Raw genomic sequence first — 24,969 nt, 5'->3', positions numbered from 1 at the left:
ACACCGGAATATAAATTTGTGTGGTAGAATGGAACCCTTTACGTGTTAGCTAACCCGTAGAGTAAGTTTGTCTTGGTTTGCACTTGTTCAAATGTATTTAAGACTTCAATGATTTAAATTCTAAAGCTAAGCATACAACAATTTATTATGTATATTGTTATGTAAAAGTATATGTATGCAACAGTAACCTTTAGGATGCAACACGCGACTCTACATCAGTTAGTATTGCCAGATGATGCCTACATAAAATAAATGTTTATTTGTCTAACTATAAACTTATTAATGTCGTTAACGAATTAAGTTATTTTTTTAATTATCATTATGTTATTTATTAAATGTGCACGTGACACAGGGATCTTACACGTAGGTACATTTAGGTACACAATGTTCTAAATCTCATACATTAATAAGTTATAATTGTTGCTTTAAAACTACAATCCTTTAATAAACCCATTCTCCACTTTAAATTTAAAAAGAATAAAGTGTTATTTAGAAATTTAAAGAAGCCTACCTAACCTTCTTATATATTTTTTTCTATAATTATAGACATAAACATTTTTTCGCTTTGATAAGAATTTGTTATGGAGAATTTAAAAATGCCTAGGAATATAAACATATCAGAGTGTAGATAGATAGATAATAGATAAAAAGATAATAGATAGATAATATATAGATAGATATTTGTTATATTCTGAATTAGCAACACTAACGCTATCAGAACCGTTACAAGGGCGCAAAGATCACAGTAATTGTATGTCTATTGTCGTGGACGATGTTACAAGTAAATTAGAAGTGCTAGGCATTGTAGGTTATTCGTTTAGCTCACTTTGTATGCTACAAGTATATTATTTATATTTAGAAAATTAATAAAATTTGAGCTATTAGTGGTACAAGGAAATTGAATTCAAATACTTTCATGATTTAAAATATCTGTCTTTTATGATATGGTAACGTACAACTTCGTACAAAAAAGTTCGCTTTATTTTTTAGCGTTTTACTAAAGGAAAAAGTTACCGAAACAAACAAACCTGTGTTTATTTCGGTAATTTTTTCTGATATTTTTAAGGTCCTTGCAGAAATGAATAAATCCATGTACGGGATATGGAGTCATGTAAAAGCTCATTAACGATGAATTAGACTGGATTGACTCATTGAGTCCATACTATAATATAATTACGTAGGTACTCGAATACTACTGTACTACTGTAATATATTTAAACAAGGTCACAGATACAATTTTATTGCGCACGTGCAAGATCTTAATTAAACTTCCTTTTGAATTATATTGGTGGAACTCTCCGTGTTTTAAATGTTATAGCGTGTGTCACAGCTATTTTTGCAGCAAGCAATGTACCCGTGCCGTGTTTTGGTTTGATAGGTATGTGATCAATCTTGAATATAACACCTATTCTTTTTTTTTGATTTGATGACAATTCCATAGGCTATAGAAGCTATAGAGGGTGTATACTTAATGTAAGTTAGTGTGTCTACCCATATTCTTCTTACCACAAAAACAGACCGGGCTGCTCTACGTGGGGTACTTTTGAACTAAGACATATTAATTTCCAATTAAACCTGACGACGCTAAATTATTTTGGCGTTGCGAATTTCCAATGGAAATAAATAGCCTTTACCATCAGGTTACCTGCCTGTTTACTTTTCCTATACCATAAACTCAAGTAAAAATGTCGTCAGAACCTGTAATTACTTCACCTACTACTTTCACTCCCAATTTATTTTATAAATGCAATGTTTACGCCGAAACCTGTTCACTATTATACTACTACGGTTTTGCTTGATTGGTCAACCAAATCATAGTAATACCTACAATAAACACGCCGAATTATCCAAAACTATTTTTTTTTTCTGACAAAAAAATGTAAAACGACAACAAAACGTTTTTTTGCAGTTTTAGGATTTTAGTTACGCTAGTTTTTTTATTGTCTAATAAAAAATAAGGAAGCAATGAGTTCCATTGCAATTATTAGTCCTGACTCGATCATAATGACTGTTTTTATTGTTAGTAGTTAAACATTAGATCAGTAGTTAAATATACTAGCGAATGACCAATCTTCGTTTGCTCTGATAGAAGAGATTTTTAAAGAGTAATATTTAAAGCACAATTAAGTACTCTTTTATTAACCGGCTTCAAAAAGGAGGTGGTTATCAGTTCGGGAGGTATCTTTTTTTATGTATGTACACGAATTACTCCGCCGTTAGTGAACCGATTTTTAAAATTATTTTTTTATTGTGTAGTTATTTCACTGTTGGCTCTGAGTGTTTTCTGAGAATGAGAAGGGTTTAGGACATACCACCACGGTCAAGAGTGAATTGGTGGACAACGCAGCTTATCTATACTAATATTAAAAGAGGAAAACTTTGTTTGTTTGTTCGATTGTAATGAATAGGCTCAAAAACTGCTGGGCCGATTTTAAAAATTCTTTCACCATTCGAAAGCTACATTATCCACGAGTAACATAGGCTATATTTTATATGAAATATATTTGATAAATAGATTTTGAGGCGGTACAAAGTTTGCCGTTTCAGCTAGTCTTATATATATACTAACAAATTTTATTTTTAATACAAACTGACAATAAGCACGTACCTATACAATTTAAAATTTTTGCTTAGTAAGGTAATCAAATGTTATTATGATTTCATTAAAAATAACCTAATGCATTTCGTAGTACTTACATCGTTTTTGCCTTATCGTAAAAAGAGCTGGTAATTGGTAACTCACATAACTAACCTACCGTAAGCCTCAAACATGGTAGTGTTATTTAATAAGTAAAGCAAAAAAAAATATTTTTCAAGCTTATTCTTGGGAAAATTTTCGGGCCCATACTCATACATTTATTTATTTATTTATTCGGGACTACCAACATAAGATACTCGTACAGCAGTGACTGTCATATACAGTACAATCATATCTATTATCTTATTGGGTAACTGTTCTTACTATGACAGGTAATCACAACATGCGTTGAATGTATATACATACTTAAAATTACTATTAAACTATGTAGCTATAATTAATAACATTAAAATAAAAATAAATATAAATATAGGTACGTCAAAAATTTGGAACTTTTTTGAGCTTGGCTAAATAGGTGGAGAAACCATCGTGGTATACATCGAGGTCTAAGATCTTCGTAGCTAGTTTATTATACAGACGGGCCACGCGGACCATCGGTGCATAACGACCGAGATTAGACCTGAACTGCTTAATGTGGAATAAACTGCATGGTTTTCTGGGTATCCTGGCGGGAACGTTGTATTGCAATCTTTTTAAAAGTGACGGACAATCGATAGCACCATTTATCAACTTATACAAGAATAGTAAATCTAATTGAGCTCGTCGTGTTGATAACTCCTGCAGATTAAAATATTTTAGTCTCTCTTTATATGTTTTTATAATTCTTGGTACTTTAAAACGGTATGTCAAGATACGAGAAAATTTCTTTTGAACCCGTTCGATTCTATTTCCGTATATCTTATAATTAGGGCACCATACAATACTACCATATTCAAGCTTGTTTCGCACATAGCTATTGTATAGCTGGATAATAGCAGCTGGTTTTTTAAAACTTTTTGTGCATCTCAGAATAAAACCCAGTGCTTTATATGCATCAGTTGCAATCTTATCGATGTGATTCGAAAAACTGAGTTTACTGCCAATAAGAATACCAAGATCGCGTATAGTAGAAACCTCTTCAAGTTTATTATTGGCTATGTAATATGTCGTTTGTAACTTATTTCTTTTTTTGGTGAACTTTATATGATGACATTTTGAGCTATTCAGATTCATTTTGTTTTTATTGCACCAGTCGTGAATATTATTTATATCTTCCTGTAAGTATATTGCGTCGGTAGTATTTAAAATGGGTTTTAATAATTTTAAATCATCTGCAAATAAATAGACTTTTCTGTGCTTCACTACATTAGTTATATCATTGATAAAAACATTGAAGAATAAAGGTCCCAATATGGAGCCTTGCGGAACTCCAGAGGATGCCGAGAAAGTTCGAGATTGTTTACCATGCACTACAACTCTAGATAGGCGATTGTTAAGGTAAGATTTACACCATTCTAGAACTGAACCTGTTATTCCAAAAGCATATAATTTTTTTATCAGAATGCCATGATTTACTTTACGAACGCTTAAGAAAAATCGGTATGGATTGCATCCGCTTGTGTATTTTGATCCACAACTTCTTTGACGTCTGATGTGAAAGTGCCAAATTTGTGATGGTTGATCTCTTGATCATGAAGCCATGTTGTTTTGCTGTAATGTACTTTTGGATGTGATTATACATGACAGTGTGCACCATTGACTCAAATAATAATACATAAGGATCTCTAAGTAAATTAAAGAAAATGATTTATTTAGGTTAGTATGCATTCCATGAACTTGGTGGACGCACTGTCGTGCGTCTATATAACACACCTACAATGTATGTTAGTGCTAGTACGGAATTTTCAGGGCGTGGGTCATACTCGTACTTCACCAGTTATTGATTATACATTAAAAAACATTAAAAAACACATTGATTATACATTAAAAAACCAGCAACTTTAAGACAGTTTTTCCTGATTAAGCATTTTTTGACCAAAATACATTTTACTGTTTCAAATAGTTTTAAGCAATAAAAATAGGTAATAACTTTATTTTTAGATTAAGGTACTGTTACATTGGCCTTTGAACAATGTACCAGTTGGTATACGCGGTTGGTATGTATCCATATTAAATTTCATCTACCGGATTGTCATTGTATTCTCGGGACCAGGCTGAAGAACCCCTGCCTATCGTAGGAGATGACTAAACTCGAGACTCGCCTTGCTGTCCGAAACCCGAAGGACCCCTCCTTCGGGTTTCGGACAGCAAGGCGAGGGTGTGGAATGAACGTAAAAAGCTCCTATTAGGCAAAGTTTGTCAGGAGTACTCAGAGGATTCCGGTGCCGTTTTGTTGAAGATCCCGTAGTCACACGACAACCGGGAAGGTTTTAGGTCGCTAAAACCCACATAATCCAGAGTCGCACCCTCGATACCTTTTGAATATTTTTCCCTTAAAATATAATTAAGCAGGTTATTGTATAGAAAAATAACTAAAATAGCGTTTTTTACGGCCAGCATAACTAAACGTAGTGGCACGCGGTCGGCATGCGTCCGTATTTAATTCCAGCTACCGGATCCGATTCAGTCGTTCGTTCCGCTCACATCGCATCGTAGCTTTCTTAATGTACCTCATTAACCGACGAAAACACGTTCACACCGAACAATGTTGGATCGCAACCTGATTCCCAGACGGTTGCGGCCATTCCACTACTGTATGCACTTAACTTGCACGTTTATTTAAAAAAGCTCGTATTTAAGTTTTTCAGTTTTATAGTTGGGTCTAAGACTGCTAGTTGGATCTTTTCACTTTCTAGGAAAGTAATTGAGAGTAGTGATTGAGTAGAAATTTGTATTATAAGAGTAGCAGACGAGTATGCTGACGATATGCATGTTTCCTACTTGCGGTCCGTCACATATGCTCCGCTGCTGAAGACTAAGCTGGAATGCCTCGGAAGAGTATGTCTCTCTTACCACCCTTCAAACGAGAACTCAGCAGCGCCTCACACTGCTGTTACGCAGAAATAGGTTTGGTAGTGTCGCCGGAGTCAAACCACAGAGGGTTCTACTACCTTCAATCATATTATTATGACATTTAATAGCCAGCAAGACTGATACAAAACCTGATATTAAATGCTCAGTGAATGGATGTCACTTGGTTGGTAATTTTTAATCTAATCCCAATAGGATTTTTAAGCATTTAACATAGTCGTTGAAGTCTTACTTCAGGTCAACCATAGCATAGGTCAAGCATACATATATATATACATATACATATACATATATATATACGAGTACCTATCTACTTGAGGATTACCGCTTATTTGTAGTTTACACCTGGTATCTCTATTGAAGATGCCTAATACGATAACGCAGAGATTTTATTGAGGCGTCCTATTTTCGTCCTTAGTAGCTTGAAGGAAGAAACGACATGAACATGTATCCAGACCATCTGATGGTATGTGGTCACTATCGTACATGGACATCTGTGACCAACTTCATATAGGACAAGGAATCTACGTGAAGACGATCACAGTGTTGCCATTAAGATTAAGGTCGCTTCATAAGTATGTAAGTCGTTAGTTGTAAGGGCTGGATACAAATATCAAAGGGTGTTCGTGAAATCTAATTCTTTGTAATTTATTGTTTGTTATGTAGATATTACCCAAAATATTCAAAACATGATTGATAAGATTTGATATGCTGTTTAGCTCAATGGTCACCCCTTGACGCTACATGCTAAGGTTTCAGGTATTTTTTTTAATATTTAAGTGATTTAAACCTTTGTTCTATGTTGTTGTTCATTCATTAATTATCCAGTGCCATATACCCACAAACCCACATTTATAATTCACATGTCCTAAAACGTGCTCTACATCATACAAACTACAATTTTAATGACATATTTTAACGCACAACCACAAACTGTGCACTCAGTGAACATCATAATTTATAATAAGTGAAATAAATGCGAGTGCGTTTATTGATAATATTTATTCAGTAAACAAGTGCCCCTTTCCGTTGGTTACCCTCAAGCGAGTCTAGTGCTCTGCAAACAGGAGATCAAAGTCAGTTGCGCTGACTCAAAATTTTGTTTTCCTCAAAATATTGTCCAATTTTGTCGCTATTTATAAAGGTAAATTATGCAGCTAATTGGCGTGGATGTAAGACAGTAATAATGCTTGTTCATTACATATATATGTATACTAAGTACGGTATTAATTGTTAACAAAAATGATCTATGACTATGATTCTTAGTGGTGTGATTTTATTGCCGCAAACAAAAAAATAAGCCATTTAACTATTTGCTTGGTCGGGAATAAATATATTTTTAGTGGACCTTTATATATAAATCTAGTTAATAGCATGGTAGAGTGCCTGAGCGTCTGATTTTATAAAGTTGCTGAAGACGCCACACCTTTTGACCTACCTACCCACTGTTAAAACCTCTAATTTAAAGATTTACTGATCTAAAGTGTAAAGCAAAGTTATTATTAATTTTATCTAATAATAACTTTGCTTTGACAGTCTATTTATTTCACAATATAATTTATACTTGTATTGTTTAATATTAAATTATTCTAAGCTAGATTTGAGCGAAGTTCCGTTCAAAACGTTACAATGCAGCTAACGATTTATTAAGATATACTTAACGTGGTTGAACATTATCGTTAACGTGGATGAATAAGGAACACAAAAACTTATAACAACTTCTAGTAAAATATAAATTGATGTCACTTAAGTAAAGTACCAAGTTATTGCTTAGAATAGTACTGAGGATGTTTTGAAAACGCTTGAAACTATAATGGTTGAAGTCAAATTGTAATGTTGTTATTATGGTCGTTTTAGGCCAAGGTTCAGCAGTTTGATTAGTACCATTAATTTCCATACATTTTTTTCCTTAAAGTACTTAAAAACACATACTTAAATCTAAATCCTACATCAAGAAGTGATAGGTAAGTTCTCTAACACATACCTGTATTTGTATTGTACGTATCCACGGGTCTGTGGTATTCAAGTTTCGAACTCTCAACGTGAAAAGTATTTTATACTATTAAAGTATCATTACTTCTCTGTGACGTGACGACGGAAGACTTTCATAATACTTCACACTCCTTAGTGTTTTGCTTAATAACTTTAGGAATTACGTTCATAATAACAATTCTTTCGCGCACCAAATAAATACTTTTGTTTCACCGAAACCCCAAAACTCTTGGTCGGCATTACTGGTTTAATGCTATCCACGGCATGGTTAACGTTGTTTGCCAAATATATTACGCTGTTATTGACACAGTGCGATCATTAATACAGACGAAGGGCCCACTTATTAATTTTAATAAGTGGGGTGACTGTAGAGGGGACAGCGTGTATTGTTTGTTTTACCAGTTTTGATTTTATGGCTTTGTGTTTTTTATTTTTTTTTTCCATTTGCAGATGGTTTGCAGGTTGTTCTGACTCGTGAATTAATGGAATAATTTGACACGTGGATGAGAATACTACCTGCGTACATTGAATAGCAAACTCTACATTTATCTTTACTCTATGTGGTCCTATCGTAACAAAGTATAGGCGTTTATAAACATAAGTAATAAATTTAAATATATTTTTTAACAATACTTACCAATGTTAGGTTGAAAGCAGTTTTAGCGTGTTATTTCTATGTAGTACACAAAAAAATATTAAGTATCTACTGGAGGACCTAGTCGGATCTTTTAAGGCCTTGCTCTTAATACAAAACGTCCTACAAGTTTGACAACATGTCCTACAAGTCCTAATGTAGTCATAATGTTATGTACCTGTGGTAAACATTATTTAAATGCAATAATAATCTTATAATAACGTTTACTTACTTACATTTCATGTCTAACGCCTGTTACTTAGCAAACGTTACAACATAGATTTGAATCACGCCGTGTGCTCTTGTTGTAGCAAAGGAGCATATAATCCACAATGGTTGGTATCTGTGTCTCTACCTAACGATAATAACAACTAACTAAACTACTAACTAAATAACTTAACACAGTAGGTATAGTAAATAACTAAATATAGTTCAATAAAGTACAGTAGCGGTTTTCATTACTAAAATAAGAGAGAAATAAGTGATTCGTATTATGGGAGGCTCTATCAAATTTAAATTATGATTATTAAATAATTTAATTTATATTATTTTTTTGAAAGAAGCACTCGTATTATTTGTTATTCTTTATGAAACTATACATACAATAAGGATAGCATCATAATTTCTTATAAGATTCCTGTCATATTTGAATGACCACTATTCAACCTCTAGATTGTAGAGTCCACAAACCAACAAATGGGCTTCATGCTTATTCATCCTTTACACAAAATATTTCCTACCTACAAAGTTTATTTTTAATACAAAGACATATTTTCTAATTCCACCTCCCACGATAACATCAACAAGCCAGCCCTGTCACGGGGGACCAGCGCCCCAGCAGCACCATAAAGCGTTCCTCCGCGCCCCCCGCGGCGCATCTCTAAATTGCATTTTAATCTAATTACCGAATGATATAATTTTTCGGTTCCGTTGTAATCAGATAACGGGGACATTATCAAGTTAGAACATTTGTGACGGGCGCGAGCACGTGGCTTCGTACGGGGTAAAAGGTACATTCATAATTTAAATCAAATTTATTGAGCTCGTAATTTTAGTAGCAAATGGACATAGTATGTTCTGCCGTAGACTAACAAATATGTACTTACGTGGATAACTGCGTACGTGTGTACGTACACAAATGAGGTACAGTCAACTTCATTAGTAGATAAGCAGATCAAAACTCCCATAAAATATCTATACACCCAAACGTTCATAACACCGTATGTGTAAAATAAGTAAAGTCAATAATATGATATGTTACTGTTCAGCTACTTTTGACACTGTAGTTTTCAACTACTTGTGAAACTTTACGATGTTCATCTAATTATGGTGCTAGTTTTGTTCAGCTACTTATGAACGTTTGGGTGTAGGTATAGGTATTTTTGAAACTTTAATATGTTCATCTATTTTTGGAGCTGGGTGTACATGCTGTCCATTGATCTGTTAATAGCTCTGAGGAGAGGAAAGTCATACATAGGTACTTAAATCCACAGCTTAGATACGCGTAAACTTCCCTGTTAGGATAAAGTTTGAAATGGTAATTTCTGTGCAAGTCAAAGTTAGACCATGAAAAGACCCATCATATTATATTTTCTATGTAGATATATCAAAGTATTTAAACAATAATCAGCTACATAGGACAAATATTACGCGTAACAATAACTACAATATTTTCAAGTAAATGTGCAATATCAACCCTAAGTGAATGAACGGAACATCAAACAGAAATTAATAGGCAAATATGTATCAAATTGACATTACAAATATTCTATACGATTCTATGGGATACAATTATTGATATGAGATGTCCGAAACGATAGCAGTTTCCCAGTAACCCAACACCGCTGAGGGCTTGGGCCTATGGGGAAAATAAACTGCGACAAATTTATCTTGTGCTCAAATGGGAACCGTGTGAATGATTCGTATTGCTCTGATTTGAAGGTAGTAGACCTTTTCATGGGCATCTATTTCTTTCTTAAAGGAACAGGGTAGTTATCATCAGTATGTAGAGTCCTTAAAATTTGCAATTTCCTATTACGTTTCTTCTCGACTGATACCCCAAATTATATTAGTAACTATATATTCGAAATAAAGATGTTTCCATAAAAAAATAATAGGTTGGTACGCTATTGATGCCTATTACCAGATATACATATATTATAAACTTATTACCGATATTTTATATATAAAATTCTCGTGACACAATGTTAGTTACCGTACTCCTCCGAAACGGTTTTACCGATTTTCACCAAATTTTATATGCATATTCAGTAGGTTTGAGAATCGGGTACTATTTATTTTTCATACCCCTAAGTGATAAGGGGTTTTCACGCTTTACATTTTTTATTTATATGGAAACACAACGTTTGCCGGATCAGCTAGTTATTTCATAATATAATTAATTTTTATAGTCATAATATAATCTTGCTTTTTTTGTTTTTATTCTTTAAGAATTTTTCATTTCGCCTTTAATAACAGAGGGTTCACTTCCACACCAATACCCAGAATGAAGCTTAAGTAATGCTCAAGGTTAAGGTTACTCTACGTGTATAAAGAACCGCTTTCAATTCAAACTTTTTGAAACAAACTATATTAGAAGTATACGTACTTATCTACCAACGATATGTTTTAAGAAATACAGTTTCAATATTTGTTTTAATATACATATAACTAGGTAGGTATAGTAAAATGAATATTGTGCAAAATGAATATAGAGGGAGTATGGTTCCACCCATAGGCTTATAATTTTTTCGCTATGACATTCTATATGGTTCCACCGGGGAGATATCACTACCACAGCTATTTCTAGTTAGTTAGTTAGTGAAGTAGTTCTGCTATCCGGTAGAAGGGGTGCCGTGCCGGATGAAGTGCCGGATGCCGGCTGACTTAGATATAGGTGAGGCGATTATTAAGACCTCAGGAGATGATTGGCTCCAGGTAGAGCCTATCTATATGGGACTCAACCATTAGATTCCGCGGGCGGAAGGCGTCCCGCAATCAGGTGGACTGCATGCTTGTTTCCTATTTTAACTTTGCTAATCTTTTCATGTACAAAATCATTACTGAAATGAAACAAACGAGTAACAATGTACACATCATTATGTGTACGTTGTTACTAGTTTATTGTCGTTAGTGTGATAACCATGTATTAAAAATCATTCGAAAATAATTCTTAGATAAGGGCCAACTAACAGTTTCCTTATTCGATCGTAAGTAAAAAGTAGGTAACAATCAAGCGCCTACTAATAGTTTACTTACTCAATCATTTAAAACAATTTTTACTTATTATTGATAAAATCTCAAAACTCTCAACCAGTAAAACATATTCCGGACGACTACACGCTTGTCGCATCCGATCATGAGATTAGCAGAAGCTCGAGCAGTGCTAGCAGCCCTCAATTACCGCGGAGCTGCGGAGCTGGCGCGTGCCTGTGCCCAGGGGACGCCGCACGCGACCGCTCCACAATTATGAAACAAAATCCCACTCACAAGGACATCTTTTTGAGCATCGATTGACGTGGAAGTTGAAGGAGATTTTACCGAATATCCAGCTATAGTGGTATAGTAAGGGTAGTTTCGATAGTTTATTAAAATAGAAAAAAAGAAAATATCGAAAACTTTTACAGATACACATCTGTTACATAAACTGACTAGAATTTGAGCGGACACTTTTTGAGATGATTAAAATACTTACCTATAGAGTTAGAAGTTAATGAAACAAATTTAGAAAGTTTGATGGTAGTATTAGGTATAAGAGAATCATCGTAATATTGAAAAATGCAATGATTGGTCGCAACCCGTGGTCAGCTCACCGTTAGTAGAACTTCTAATAAGTTCAGTAGCAATAGATAAGTACAATTTACTTTGCGTTTTAAAGATGGTAGAACAGAAATTGATCGTTGTATTAACACGTTGCCTGCGTCATCATTTTCAAAGAAATTTTATCTGGTACTTTGGGGACCTAAAAGATCTAACAACTAACCTAGCCTTTGGTGCGTTTGAGACCATGAGGTCTCCTAAAAATACAGTTTCGAAAATAATTTATGTCTTCCAAAAAACCAATGATATATATTTGATTTTTTTGTGTGTCAAAGATAGCCCTATTCCTCTATATTTTGCTAAGTTCTCTCGCAGTTATGACATTAGAATAAACTACGAATAAAAAATAAAAATAGGGTATCGACTGTATCTCCTACAGCAACCAAAGATAGTTCAACATGTGTAGTAACTAGTGATGGAAATAAAACAAAATCTGAGATATCGATATAAATTTGTTTTGTTTAATAAAACTTATAAATTAGGACAAATATTTTTCATTAAAACATGCACATTGCTTGGTTGCATTTAGCGCAAATTATGGTAACTCTTTTGTTCTTTTTTTGAAGCCTCAGTGCTGTTTAATGTGCGTCGTAACTTTTCATAACAACCCACACAACGTCGTTTTTTGTTGCCACGTTGAAAAGCATGATTTGCACACCTTCCTTTAGGAAATATTGCATACAATGTATTATATAAATAAACAGCATGCAACCACGTCAGTGAAGTAAATAAAATGAAATCTAATTTGATTAGTGCTTCAAATAGTGAATTAAGAAATAGTTATTCAAGCGTCGTATGCGTATTTTTGTTATTGCTGTTGTTGCTTTAAAATATACTTATGGCGGAATTAAATTAACGTCTAGTAACTGAACACGTTCTGAATATTTAAAAATTTAAAATTGATTTTTATTTTCTCTTTATTCGTAAAACTTGTGCTCGACCGGCCCCGTCGATGCTAGCACAAAACTAAAATGCGCCCGCGCTGCCCACCCTCCCTCTCTTGCGTTTACGGGGCTCACGATTCCACGAGTGTTAACACGTATCCTAATGCAAGGAATGAAAAACCTGATACTATTGTGCGTTAGGGACCTAATCAATCTCAAATTTTTTTTTGGTCCTTAAATTCAGATTTAAGTAGGAAGCAAATATGTATATTTATCTTACTCATACACACAGATAAAATTATCGTTAAGTCGGAAAATATAAACAACGTCGCATTTATATCTTACAAACAGTGTCTTACTAATAAATCGTATGTCTTTGGGAAGATCTCATCTGAAATGTTTGAGCTCATAACCCGATCCGAAGTACGGGCAGTCCAGGGTGTACTGAGTGACGTCGGCCCGTGATTTATTTGAAATGACACCATAGGTTGGTTCCACTTTAAAGTTAACCTTTTCTAACCGTAGATTTAGAAAAGTTAACTAATTTGGTGTAATAGGTACTAAGTAAGTACCTTGGCAACGAACGTTGGGTACATTTTATGCATCTCTTTGGAAGTATGTCTGAAAAATACTATTACCACGACCTATCTCAATAAATAAAATTATCGTTCAGTCGGAAAATATACACAACGTTGAATTTATATCTTACAAATAGTGTCTTGCTATAAAATTGTATGTTTTTGGGGAGATCTCATCTGATATGTTTGAGCTCATAACGCGATCCGAAGTACGGGCAGTCCAGGGTGTAGTGAGTGACGTCGGCCCGTGATTGATTTGAAATGACACCATAGGTTGGTTCCACTTTAAAGTTAACCTTTTCTAACCATAGATAAAGAAACGTTAACTAATTTGGTGTAATAGGTACTAAGTAAGTACCTTGGCAACGATCTGTTCGTTGGGTACATTTTATGCATCTCTTTGGAAGTATGTCTGAAAAATACTATTACCACGACCTATCTCAATAAATAGAATGATCGTTAAGTCGGAAAATATACACAACGTCGCAGTTATATCAGTGTCTTGCTATTAAATTGTATGTCTTTGGGGAGATTTCATCTGATATGTCTGAGCTCATAACACGATCTGAAGTACGCAGTCCAGGGTGTAGTGAGTGACGTCGGCCTGTGATTTATGCGCTCGTAAAGTTCCACACGCCGCTGCCCTCGCGCTCACTTGTATAATTTATTGTGAGCCCAACAACGCAGGTCACGCTTGACCAAGGCCTAGGCCGGATTACGTTAGAGATTTATAGTTAGAATTTATGGCAGCCTGGTAATGTGCGAAATATGACACTGGTGTTTTTGTTTGTGTTTTTACACTAACGTAAGTGCCCTTTAGTAGGCATTGTTTTGTAGTTTTACTGGTATCTAAGAAATCATGAAAACTAAATACTTGTATGACTGCAATGCTATTGGGCAAGAGTAGATTTTTCCCGACCATATACTTTACCATACTGCTCGAATATGCTTGTTGAAAAAAGACACATTAAAAATTATAGGTAACCTAGAGTTAAATTTAAATCATAAGAAGTAAAATATTCATACCTAACTACCTACCTAATATGCGATACTAATAATTAAATCTTTAAATTTATACGAATAAGATAAGAGACAAGTTAGGAAAACCATGTTCATGTATTTTATCATTTTGTTGATATGATATAATAGAGTAAACATTAATCACCTATGTACTTGATGGCAATTCAGATACCTTTGTGTTACTAAGTTGGTACCCTAGAAATGTACGGAAAGATATTTTGAACGTAGTGCAAAGGCATGTTAGCGGGAAAAGCATAAGAGCATGAACTGAAAAAGAGCATTTGGAAGCAAAAACACACAAGCTATATACGGGCAAAGTACTACATCCGTCTAGGTGGGATGTTGAGCGTACAATATCGCGAGCAAGGAAATGTTGGGAAAATTCTCTTTGCGATCGATCGCTGGGTGGATCCGATCTAGTCGAGGATTGGTCGATGGGCGTGGTGGCTGTTATCATTAAAGAGGCGTCAACCAATAGCGTAGGAGCAGTGATAAGAGGGTTGGGGTAGCGCCGCGGGGTGGCGGCAGTGCGCGCGTCGCTGCGGCCCAGGGCGGTTGTGTCAGGAGCATGTTGGGTGCCATGATGTACCCAGGCGAGGACACCGACCTCGGGGACATGCGCGTCCCGCCGATCCAGCTGGAACACCTACCTGAAGTTTTTCTGTGTACGTAAACGTGTAGTGTTGGTAGGAAGTGTGTTTTGAAAACGTAAACATCGCCGTGGTAGCGGGAAAGTTTAGTGTTTTCAAGGAAGTATCAAACGTGTCTATAAATATACATGTAATAATGTCGGTATATATAATGTGTGTCTTAATTAGCTATGTCTATGAGTAAGTGCCAAAACAATACAGTGATTATAAAAAGTACTTGATAGCATTATTAGAAACTAGTGCCGTGACGTGGCGTGCTAAAATCTATCAACATCCCATATGGTCCACGTGTAATGTTGTTATTACTTTTATGTGTTAAACGTATATCTGTATTTTGAAACGTGCATGCAAAAAGGTATAGACCGAATTACCGCGCAATTAAAAATGAACTTCATATATTTCTAAAAAAGTAGAGAGAGCTCTAGGTAACCTCTGTTAAATTTATATTAATTAAACTCCCATTAAATGTCCCATTAATGGGCACGAGCCCTAGCTTCCTAATAACTTAAATATTTTGAATAATAGTGCTTACCGGAATTCTACCAAATTGAACGCTTTCATTTCACAATATTTATATGAATACCTGTACGATGTTAATAGCGATATGTATATCTACTTATATTATAATATTATAAGCATCTATTTATTGTATAATATACGTATCAAGACCATAATGTCAATACGAAGGAATGACTCTACAATTTTGTAGACCTGGGTATTCACAACTTATAAAAAGAAACCTACCAATTGACCAAATGATTTGTACACATAAGCCTGTACAAAACGCATTGCACAATTTATATCATTACGTTAAGATTGGATATACGTACTAATCCAAATAAGGCACAATAATCTACGTTCGGATTTATCTTAAAAGTCTAGACTTGGTCTAAATTAGAATCTAACTAAATCAACATTTGCAGCCAGCATCCCGAAGTGCGGCGGTTGCCACGAGATGATCGTGGACCGGTACGTGCTGAAGGTGTCGGACCGCACGTGGCACGCGGGCTGCCTGCGCTGCGTGGAGTGCCGCGCCATGCTCTCCGGGAAGTGCTTCGCGAGGAACAACCAGCTCTACTGCACGGAGGACTTCTTCAAGTAAGCCGCTTTATATGGTGTACTTGTAAATGAAGTGCTCGTTGGTCTTAAGTAGTTCGACAAGTGTTATGTCAATTACAGGGGGATCCTTACTTAAACTTAAACCTTACAATGTACGATTGACTGAAGAAACTACTTTTTAAAGTGCGAAGAGAATGTATTATTTGTCCATTGATAATAGCACTCACAGACGAAATAGTTTCACAAAAAATAATTAATTTTAAATCACAGAATTAATTTATTAGTGATTATATTAGGTTTTTTAAAAAGTGCTTCACGCGGAGTTGCATCTACTACTCCAAAGACGTCTTGAAATTCTACATTCTTATAATCTAAATTAGATGTGATATTTGAGCACTGTCACCTACATTTCACGATGATAATGTTGTTCGATTGCGGCTGTTGTCCCAGGCGGTTCGGCACCAAGTGCGCGGGATGCGGGCAGGGCATCCCCCCCACGCAGGTGGTCCGCCGCGCGCAGTCCCACGTCTACCACATGCGGTGCTTCGCGTGCGCGGCCTGTGCACGCACCCTCAACACTGGGGATGAGTTCTACCTCATGGAGGATGGGAAGCTCGTCTGCAAGCCGGATTATGAAGCCGCTAGAGCGAAAGGTAGGATTAATAATTAATATTTAAAATTATATCGAAACTGGCCCGATGACGAATAATATCTTTTATATCACGGCGTGCGTAAATGGACGTTTTACGCACGCTTCGCGTGCGCAAAACCCCCATTTCCGACCCCGTAATATAAAATTTTATACAACACGCGGACGAAAAATGTTTTTCTGACAAGTGTGAGTTTGCAGGCCGAGCCGCAGGCGAGGACTGCAATCACACGAGTCCTCGTATTGTAATGTACTATTTATTAATAATTGAATAAGAGTATCCCGAGTTACTTTTATTTCTATTTTGCAGCCTATTTATCTGTTTACTTCGGATATTCATTAGGTGTATTTACATTTTTTAACGATTCACTGATTGTTATATTTTGTCAACTCGCTTATAAAAAAACAAGGGAGGTTTACAGTTATATTTGGCAGAAGTAGACTTTAAGAACTGATGGAAAGATGATGGAAGGAGACAAATCACAGACTGATGGAAAGATGATGCATGGAAGAGACAAATTCGAAATTGAAATAGATTATTGGCATAAACATATACCAACATTTAACTCTATAGGTGGCGAAGGTTCCTTAGACGGCGATGCGGCGAGCAAACGGCCGCGTACCACAATCACGGCGAAGCAGCTGGAAACCCTCAAAAGTGCGTACAGCAGTAGTCCAAAACCAGCGAGACACGTTCGGGAACAACTCGCACAAGACACCGGCTTGGACATGCGTGTTGTTCAAGTGTGGTTTCAAAACAGGTAGGTAATTTAATTTTATAACCATGTCTATGATTTCATACGACGTGGAACTAGCTTCTTTGGCAGTCGTATTAAGAATTCTTCGAATCTTGAGGGTATCTTCTTTGCTCCGGTAGGACCTCAAGTAGATGAATATCCTCCGGATTATAACATTTTTCATCGTCATTATCATCAACCCATTACCTGTCTAGAGTACTATTAAGTACTCTTACTATTAAGCAAGGATACCCTAAGGATGAGATGGATTAGGGCATAGTCGACTAAGCTAGCCAAGAACGGATTGGTAAATTTCATATAGGGAGGACAATCTATGTACAAGTACAGATCAGTGTCAAAATTGTAACAAAGTTTCCTGTTTGAAATACTTAATTCCTACTGTTTCTCTTAAGTAAGTATAGTCCGCGTCAAACTGCTAGTCCGCTCTGAAGTTGTTGCGAGCAGGTGCAATCATACAATTTGATATGGCGACGCGATTCATTTCTATATTCAGGGCGGACTATACGTAGGTATACATCTATCTAAGATTTCATGGAATTTACCAACGCAGTACCCGTGTTTTTAATAACCGTACGAAATATTATATACTCGTGGATGTGATATTCACAATCGATTATCGATTCCTTCCGCACTGGACGTGAGAAATGGAGTGAGTACTAATGATTTTGATATGGTTAGTGGCTTAACGAGACGTACTAAGATTAATATTTTACGGTCACGGCGAATTTAGTTACACAATCTAATTCTTTGCGATACAAGCTCATACGACGTCACAAGCGAATACGACATAATAATATGGGTAGTGAAGGTAAAATATGTACTGCAAATATTACTTAAGGAATGGCAGGTTATGGGGGAAATAAAAGAGGAATAGATACAAAAGCGGACTGACTATTCAAAGTATTTGAATTTAACAATGAGATTTTACTTAGAAACATTAATAAAATAAGTAAAAAATATTAAAGTTAAACGGTTTTATTGAAAAAAAGAAGATAATAATGATGTAGATAACGTACTAAAAACTAAAAAAAAATCGAAAGATCCTAGTTAGGACTTATCAAAGCACTTTTCTCTCCTCAATGTACGGCATTGATCGGATAAAAAAGTAATAAAGTAATCTTTCGGCGTAGTGTTTGCAAAATGGCATGTATCGAAAAAGTGATATTAGGCTATTAGCTTTAACTATTCATGGAATTAGAACATAACAGCGCTACATGGACGCCATTAAAGTAAAAATGGTTGAAATGTTAATATAGTTAAAATCGAAATATTTTAATAAAACGTCAAAATGTTTAACTACCATTTCACTTTTTTTGCTAATCATATTTTTGCGAGCATTCTTTTAAACTTAATACGTTTTATGTTGGATCAAATGACTGTGGTAGGTGCGTTCTATTAAATTCTAATTGATCGATTGTACATCGGTAGTCAATGCATAGGTCACTACCGTTATTGTACCTATTGCTCGCAAAGACCTTGGGGCTCAAAGGATGACCTTTGACGTCCGTGGTTTTGTGTGCTTGTCACTATGTATATATTGACTTAGGTACATAGCAATCGCACCCGTATCACTACATAATGATACAAACCATGACCTTAGTATTTTCAACCAAATTAACACCGTTGGATACCTTAGTTTGATAATAATTAGATGTCTCAATTTTGGCTTGGAGTCAGGTTATAATGTAGGTATATTTCGAAGGTTTTGGCTTGACATTAACGTAATTCTGATCTTTGATAGGTTTGCAAACAGAATATCCTCTTAGATGTGCGCATTATTTTATGTAGTCAGGATAGCCTAGTGGTTAAGAAACTCGGCCTTTCGATCGAGGGGTCCGAGGTTCATATCCCAGGCACGCACCTTTGATTTTTTCGAAATTATGTGCGTATTATAAATTAATTACCACTTGCTAAAACGGTGAAGGAAAACATCGTGAGGAAACCTGCATACCTGAAAGTATTTAAAAAAAATCTCAAAGGTATGTGAAGTCTACCAATACTATAGACTATGGCCTAATCCTTCTCATTCTAAGAGGAGACCCGATTCAGGAGTGGGACAAAAATGGGTTGATGATGATGATGTGCGCATTGCATTACAAGCTTTGCAATGTATAACACAGGCCAAACTACGTTTTGCGTAACTAATGGGCACCTTCAAGTGGACATCAAATTGAATATGATGTTTTTGTTCAGTGCATCTTTAATTGCTAGTCAACAATTTTGAACTACCGCGGTGGTACCGTCAACTCTGATATTAATTATATCAAACCGCCCAAGGCGTCCGTCCTACAACTAACGGTTAATTTCACCGAGTTTATCCTATAAAGGTTTTATGGTGAAAATTTGTTATCAACGTTTATACAACATAGTATTTATAGGAAAAATCTTTATAAATATAGAACAGTTTTGTTTAGTCGCGTGCGAGCGGTTGCCGTCACGGCAGGCGTCACGCCCTGCGCTTTGCCGCGCCTCATAAAATTGCACTCGTTATCAATGCTCGACTCAGCTCTTTGTTGAGTTAGGTATACACAAAAACTTGTAGTTAGTTCATGTAATATAGTTAATAAATACCTGGTTAACGCTTTTTACACTCGTAGGATCCCCATATTAGGATTTTTGCTGCTGGTACCACGCACAAAGACGCTTACAACACTCAGACCTGGAAGAAATATAAACATTTAACATTTAGGTGTCTACCCGATCGGTTATCCAATTCAGAATATTCTATTAACTAAAACTTTATACTTTGTATAATTATCAAGCATACCTACGGTCCATCTTTTTATTTCAGTAGCGACTGAAGAAAATCAACAATATTTCTATCAAAATTTAAAAAATAATGGCGTGTTTTGTAGTATGTATAATTATGTATTAACGTAATGATAAAAATGTAGGTATACTTATACTTGTTTCCTAAAAACTTATTTAGGTTCAAAGTCATAATTTTCATAAAATATGGCTAAGAAATATTATTGTATTTATTTTTCATAATAGAATTTAGTTTCCACCGACTAACCGTATACTTCGTTAGGACATTATACGATATGCTATTATAGATGTATGTTGTTAAAAGAGTTATTGCATGACGTTGTCCCAATAATCATCCGTACCTACATCGAGTATGTCCCAGCGGGCTGGGCGAGGGCACTTTAATTAATCACACGCTTTGTTGAAAAGCGACTCCCTCCCCGCTAATAACTCACGCAAAATGCGAACACACAATGGGGTGGTTTGCTATGCTATGTATGCTACGGTTATTATCTTTAATCAAAAGCAAACGACCGTTTATGGGCTCTCGAGAAGGAATTGAGTCATGCGATGGGGTATGAACAAAATTACGTCTTAGTAGGTACTTAATACCTATCTACATGTCCCACCTATACATGTCTCCAGTATTACAGGTTCATAAGTGGATCGACCAAGAATTTGTATTGATTTTTTCGAAGAGTTTGACTTTTACTTTTATGTTTTTGTTTTGTGATGTGAACATTACAACCAAATTTATATAGACTTATCGCGAGGATGACTAAACCGTTTCCATTGTAAGATAATTTTGTTTCTCTGTCAGACTGTCTGACGACCCGCGTGGCGGAGCGGCCACCATACCGGTCTGACGCGCATAGGGTCCCGAGTTCGATCCCCGGCCAGACAGATATCTAAATGATGAATTTAGATTTCTGTTTCTGGGTCTGGGTGTTTGTGTATTTGTCTATGTGTGTGTCCATGGCACCCACGACACAGGGAATCCTAGTGTGGGGCTGTGAGTGTAGAAAGCGTCCTAACAAGAAAATGTACCCAGTGGAACAGAGATGGGTTACATTCATGATACTTGTACAATGTACATCCCATTGTAATTAAATTGCTTCATGTTATTAACATTATGTGTACGGTCCAGCTCGAAAGCCAGACAAAATTGTAGATTTAAGGGCACGGTCACGCAATCCTATCGAGACATAGAGGACTATATGGTGTATAATTGTAAGAGGTATGACCCAATCCTCGTCCCAGCAGATGAGTAGATAAATTCACCAACCTTGCCTTCCAAGTCGATCTGCGGGCTCAAATCATGTCAGGGGTGATGCGCACGGTGCTGTCAAGGTGCTCAAGGAAGTAAGCACGGTTTGATCTTCCTGAGGAGTAGTCTCTTTGCACTTCACAATGCACACGCGGTAGCACGGCTAGTCCACGTGAAAACCGCACGAACTGACATTAACAAGACAACTCTGGTGAAATATTTGTATCTACCCTCCTAAAGTTACAAGGATTGAACATTATGTTTACATGATGTTTACTTTAATGTGCGCTACTATCAATGTGTCTACGTAGGTGAACGTATAGGATTTACTCACGTTGACTTTGACTCATTGATCTATTTAATTACAATTATAATTGTATATCTGTATTTAGGCGTATTATTAGTAGGTAATACTTTTGTTTATCAACAGAAGAGCTAAAGAAAAGAGATTGAAGAAAGACGCCGGTCGCACTCGATGGTCGCAGTACTTTAGGTCGATGAAAGGCTCAGGTGGCAGCTCACCACGACACGACCGCCTACTGGATAAGGATGAACTTAAAATCGACCTGGATTCCTTCAGCCACCATGGTAAGTTCAGTAATTGTAGATTGTCCCAAATGTGTTCTTTTATGTGATCTTCGTTTTCTATATTTTCAATTATGTGAAATCTTGGATTAGAATGTTCCTCAGAGAATAATGAAAATAAAATATTATTTATTATTTTTTCCTATACATTTTACAAAAAACTTCTTAATAGTAAATTAAAGATTTTAACAGTAGTTACAAATGGTAAGTAGGTACTTGCAATTAATATAGTTCGAATGTTTTAAAATCTTCTACACTTACAATGAGTGAGTGTTAAAGTTTTTCAATAATTTGCTCAACTTCAAAGACTAGGCACAATAACAGAATTTTATTTTTACGGTATCAGAGTTACTCATAGAATTATTTTTATAGGTCGAACATATCTATGTATAACTCATTCAATAACCAATTTTAAAAGAACCATATAACATTTTATGTAATTAAACCACATTTATAAATACAGATACATTTCCACAGAGCTTAGCAACGACAGCTACAGCACGGTGGCGCTGGGCGGCGAGGAGGGCTCGCCGGCGGGCGGCGGCGCGGCGGCCAGCGCGCGGTTCGCGCCCACGCCGCCCTACCTGCGCGCGCACTCGCCGCCCCACGCGCACTACCACTACCCGCCCGACCACCTCGTCTACACTAATATTGGTATGTTCGTTGTATGTAACCAAAGGATTTAGGCGTACGTTCTGATGTTATGAAACACTGTTATGTGGTAATAGAATGTAGAGTACTCTCGAGTGAGAGTGCAACAGTATAACAGCCTGCAATAATATATTGCAGGCTGTTATAATAATATGATATTGGGTATTAATAACACGTTAATAAGTATAACTTAGGTAAAGGTTTTAAAAGGTATGTTGAAGTATTGATTTTGTATTGTTTATCCACAAAGCCTTCTTGTACACATATTATACTTATAAATAGGTCCTATATCTCCTGTACCCTTATGAGTTTTTATATTTTTACATAAATTACTGTTTTTGTATTTGTTTATGTATTTCCCATACATGTCCAATCAGTTCTGATACAGTCCGCTAGGAGCGCTGATTGGAAATGTATGGACAAATACGTAAACAAATACAAAAACAGTCATTTTTATAAAAACGTATAAACTTATACTAAGGGTACTGGACTAAACCCTACGACTCACATATGATGATTTTTTCGATTATGTTGTGTGACAATATATAATTGAGATTTTCAAACCATTTTCCTTTATTAATGCCACCATCAAAATTTTTACTAATATTCCTTTTGTGTTAAAGGCCAAGCCATGAGCGGAGGTCTAGGCGGTGGAGCGGGTGGCGCATCCGACATGAGTAGTTCATCATCACCCGCGGCGGGGGGCTACCCCGACTTCCCGCCGTCACCCGACTCGTGGTTAGGCGAGCCGCACCACTACTCGCCCAGAGGCTTCCCCTAGCGGCGGCCACCGCCGGCGCACGCGCACCCCGCGCCCCCGCCGCTGCCCGCGCCCTGCCCCCCGCAAGTCCTCGGCATGCAACCGCTCGAACTCGTCGTCAAGCGAGAGATGTGACTTCTATACAGATACGTACAAGAGGACAGGCAGGCTACATTGACAGTCTATTTAAATAGAAAAGACAGTTTGTGAATAATCATTGTTTATAAGGAAAAACAATTCTAATTCTAAATAGATATAAACCAAAGTCGTGATCAGGTGACCGTAGTAATAATCGATCGCAGTTCAATTACATTCCAAATATGATGTACAAAAATAAAAACGGAGACGTAAAGTAATATGTAAATATTGTGGAAACGTGTGATGTAATAAATAAAAGGAGCACAAATGTAAAATGTTTAATGCCTTAAAATAACGAGGTTAATTGTAAATATTAGTGTGAACATACTTCATTACACATAATTGTATATGTATGTTATTTAGAGTTAAGGAATGAGTGTCAAATATCTAGATGGGTTTCTGACGGAAGTAAACATCTTGTACGATCATTTGGTACAGCAGGGAGTAGGTTAAACTAATTTATCTATTGGCTAGTTAAAGAGTTTTTTATTTCTGCCATAACTAAAGACACATGTGAAGAATGATGTGATTCTGCAACCCGTTAGTGCATTTCTTCCGATGTGTACTAATTGAACGGTAAGTGAATCCTTAATTTAAACATATTTAATTAGATTTTTTAAATATATGTAGCAGACGTTCATGCCGTCCATCTGTTTTAAACGGTAATCTGCAGACCACAATTGTAATCAAATTGGTCTGAGAATGTATGAAATCGGTCTTAAATTTGTTGTAAGCCTGAGCACCCATTGGGTTCTATCGCGTAAGCATGTCTTTATAGATGCATAAACTATTAAAGAGTCTCCAAGCAACTATTAACTACTAAATCGCTTAAGCTACCAATTCCTCCAGTGATTCAGTGAGTACATCCAATGGGCGGTTAGCCTTACGTGGCCAATACCTTTGACAACAAAATTGGAACATCTTATGTAAAAATACGGGAATTAAAAATTGCTACTGTATAAAAATGCCCTATTATTATCGAAAAAGATTCAATAATTAAAGAGGCACTTTTAAAATGAAAGTACCCGCTTTAGGAATCTACATCTCTGCTGTTTGTATCATTGTACATGTGAGTGGAATGGAGTGTGTTACTTATTTTCCATTTAAAATTTGTAGATAGACCTTAGATACCAGTGTACCTATGTCTATTATAATTAAGTACTTAGTTA

At 36.0% G+C, this 24,969-nt stretch overlaps 1 protein-coding gene across 2 annotated transcripts in view; it reads left to right on the top strand.

Moving 5' to 3' along the window:
* The window catches only part of Lim3 (Lim3 homeobox protein), a 49,889-nt gene extending 25,420 nt beyond the window's left edge, over positions 1-24,469 (top strand). Inside the window, exons 1-7 of one of the 2 annotated variants that reach the window (XM_073080607.1) lie at positions 15,074-15,200; positions 16,109-16,283; positions 16,695-16,897; positions 17,468-17,654; positions 22,097-22,254; positions 22,729-22,905; positions 23,526-24,469. In XM_073080607.1, coding sequence (XP_072936708.1) covers positions 15,104-15,200; positions 16,109-16,283; positions 16,695-16,897; positions 17,468-17,654; positions 22,097-22,254; positions 22,729-22,905; positions 23,526-23,683 — 1,155 coding nt within the window. In that variant the 5' untranslated portion in view covers positions 15,074-15,103 and the 3' untranslated portion in view covers positions 23,684-24,469. Of the gene's footprint in view, positions 1-15,073; positions 15,201-16,108; positions 16,284-16,694; positions 16,898-17,467; positions 17,655-22,096; positions 22,255-22,728; positions 22,906-23,525 lie in introns of those variants that run through there. The other variant, XM_073080606.1, reaches the window with a different exon arrangement.
* The last annotated feature ends 500 nt before the right edge of the window (positions 24,470-24,969 follow it).

The sequence above is a fragment of the Epargyreus clarus genome, unplaced genomic scaffold (assembly GCF_041222505.1).
Source record: "Epargyreus clarus isolate Ecla_fem2 unplaced genomic scaffold, WU_Ecla_fem_2.2 ptg000015l, whole genome shotgun sequence".
In the NCBI taxonomy this organism is placed as follows: Eukaryota; Metazoa; Arthropoda; class Insecta; order Lepidoptera; family Hesperiidae; genus Epargyreus; species Epargyreus clarus.
This window is presented reverse-complemented; position numbering and strand designations above follow the sequence as displayed.